At 32.2% G+C, this 1,488-nt stretch overlaps 1 protein-coding gene across 1 annotated transcript; it reads right to left on the bottom strand.

Annotated features, from left to right (window-relative positions):
* Window positions 1-26: 26 nt before the first annotated feature.
* Window positions 27-1,480, bottom strand: LOC111383657 (ferric reduction oxidase 4-like; the record flags this gene model as incomplete). Its single annotated transcript, XM_023007788.1, has 2 exons — window positions 1,108-1,480; window positions 27-326 (listed from the first exon to the last, which is right to left on the bottom strand). Coding segments are annotated over exons 1-2 (637 nt in total), but the record flags the coding sequence as incomplete, so codon positions are not given.
* Between the last annotated feature and the right edge of the window lie 8 nt (window positions 1,481-1,488).

A 1,488-nucleotide genomic window follows, 5' to 3' on the forward strand; every position in this document is an offset into this window, starting at 1 on the left:
CTTTTTTTTTCTTTTTTTTTTTTTTTTTCTTTTATATAGTGAGAAAAGTATAATTTCATGAAGCTGTAAACAAAATATGTATACACACCTCAGAAAATGAGATGAAGAAGGTTCATAAGGTCCTTCAGTTGAGAATTGAAGATGATCCAACGAAGAAGACAGTTGTTTATAGAGCTTTTGAGTCCAACTTCCCTCAGTTTTTATAGCAATACTGAGCTTATCTGCCTCCAAGTTACTGTTGGAAATTACTGTAAATGGGTGCCACTGCAGCTTGCATATGCTTGGTACATGGACAAACAAGACACTCGTGGGGTTGAAACTCAATCCTATGGAGGAAAACAAGTACTTATTAGTAAAGAGTTAAAAGGTATTCTTGATACATCTTGTCTAAAAATTTAAATTCCTAAAAAAGAGAAAATACTTATTTATTTATATTTCTCTCTTTAATATATACCTCTTCAAAGTCCTAACACGTGGAGTTGCGTGCCTTGGAGCCTTTGTCTACTTTTAAAGCTACCTCGTATAAAGGTTATTTGTTTAAAAACAATGGGCGGAAAAAAATCAATATTCATATTATGTGCAAACACATTTAAGCTCCGTTTGTCATAATTTATAAATCATTTACAAATGATCAAACTTCATTTTCAACCATACATTTTAATGAATTCACAAATACTATCAATTTATCGACCACTCATTTTCACCTATTACAAATTAAACAGTTTATAAATTCTACCCAAACAACTATATGGAAAAATTTATAAATTTAGAAATGGTCAATCTTTATTTTCAACCAAATATTTCAATGGATTCACAAGTATTATTTACTTATCTATCAATCATTTCTATTTATTTATAAATTAATCAGCTTATAAATTCTTCCAAGACAAATGTTAACATATTTTTGACACCTTGAAGTATAGTTGACAATGAGAGTTGAATTGAGGATTTTATGTTCTTTAGTGTCATGTTGATCTATCTTATTTAGAGCTTGACACATTTGTTATGTTCTTTAGTGTCATGTCGATCTACTTGAATTCATGATCTTCTGTCAAAAGCTTTAAACTTGCAGAAAGAAATTTCGAACATCGCACTAATTTTATTCACCTGGATTCTTGGAGAAAGTGAGTTCCATGGAGCCATTAGGCAAAAGGCGCGCTGAGAATAATCTGGCCTTCCTTCTTGACTGTAAGAATCTTAAGTATCTATCAATCAGGAAGAGAAAAATCCCAGGGAGAATCATGCAGAAATAGGCAACTCCCACATGCAATATGTAGAAGAATACATAGATAATGTAGAGATGGTGAGCATAGAAGAAAACTTCAAAACGCTTTCTCCTGATTCGATCGAAACTTGTTGCCCACAACACCAGTGAAACCACGAAAGCTATTACTCCTGCTACGTTGGATAAATATGTACTGCTCCATTGAAGCATCTGCATCATCAATTATCAGTTATTCAGTTCTTCTAATATTAGTAGACAGAGAG

Source organism: Olea europaea, unplaced genomic scaffold (assembly GCF_002742605.1).
Source record: "Olea europaea var. sylvestris unplaced genomic scaffold, O_europaea_v1 scaffold27318, whole genome shotgun sequence".
Lineage (NCBI taxonomy): Eukaryota > Viridiplantae > Streptophyta > Magnoliopsida > Lamiales > Oleaceae > Olea > Olea europaea.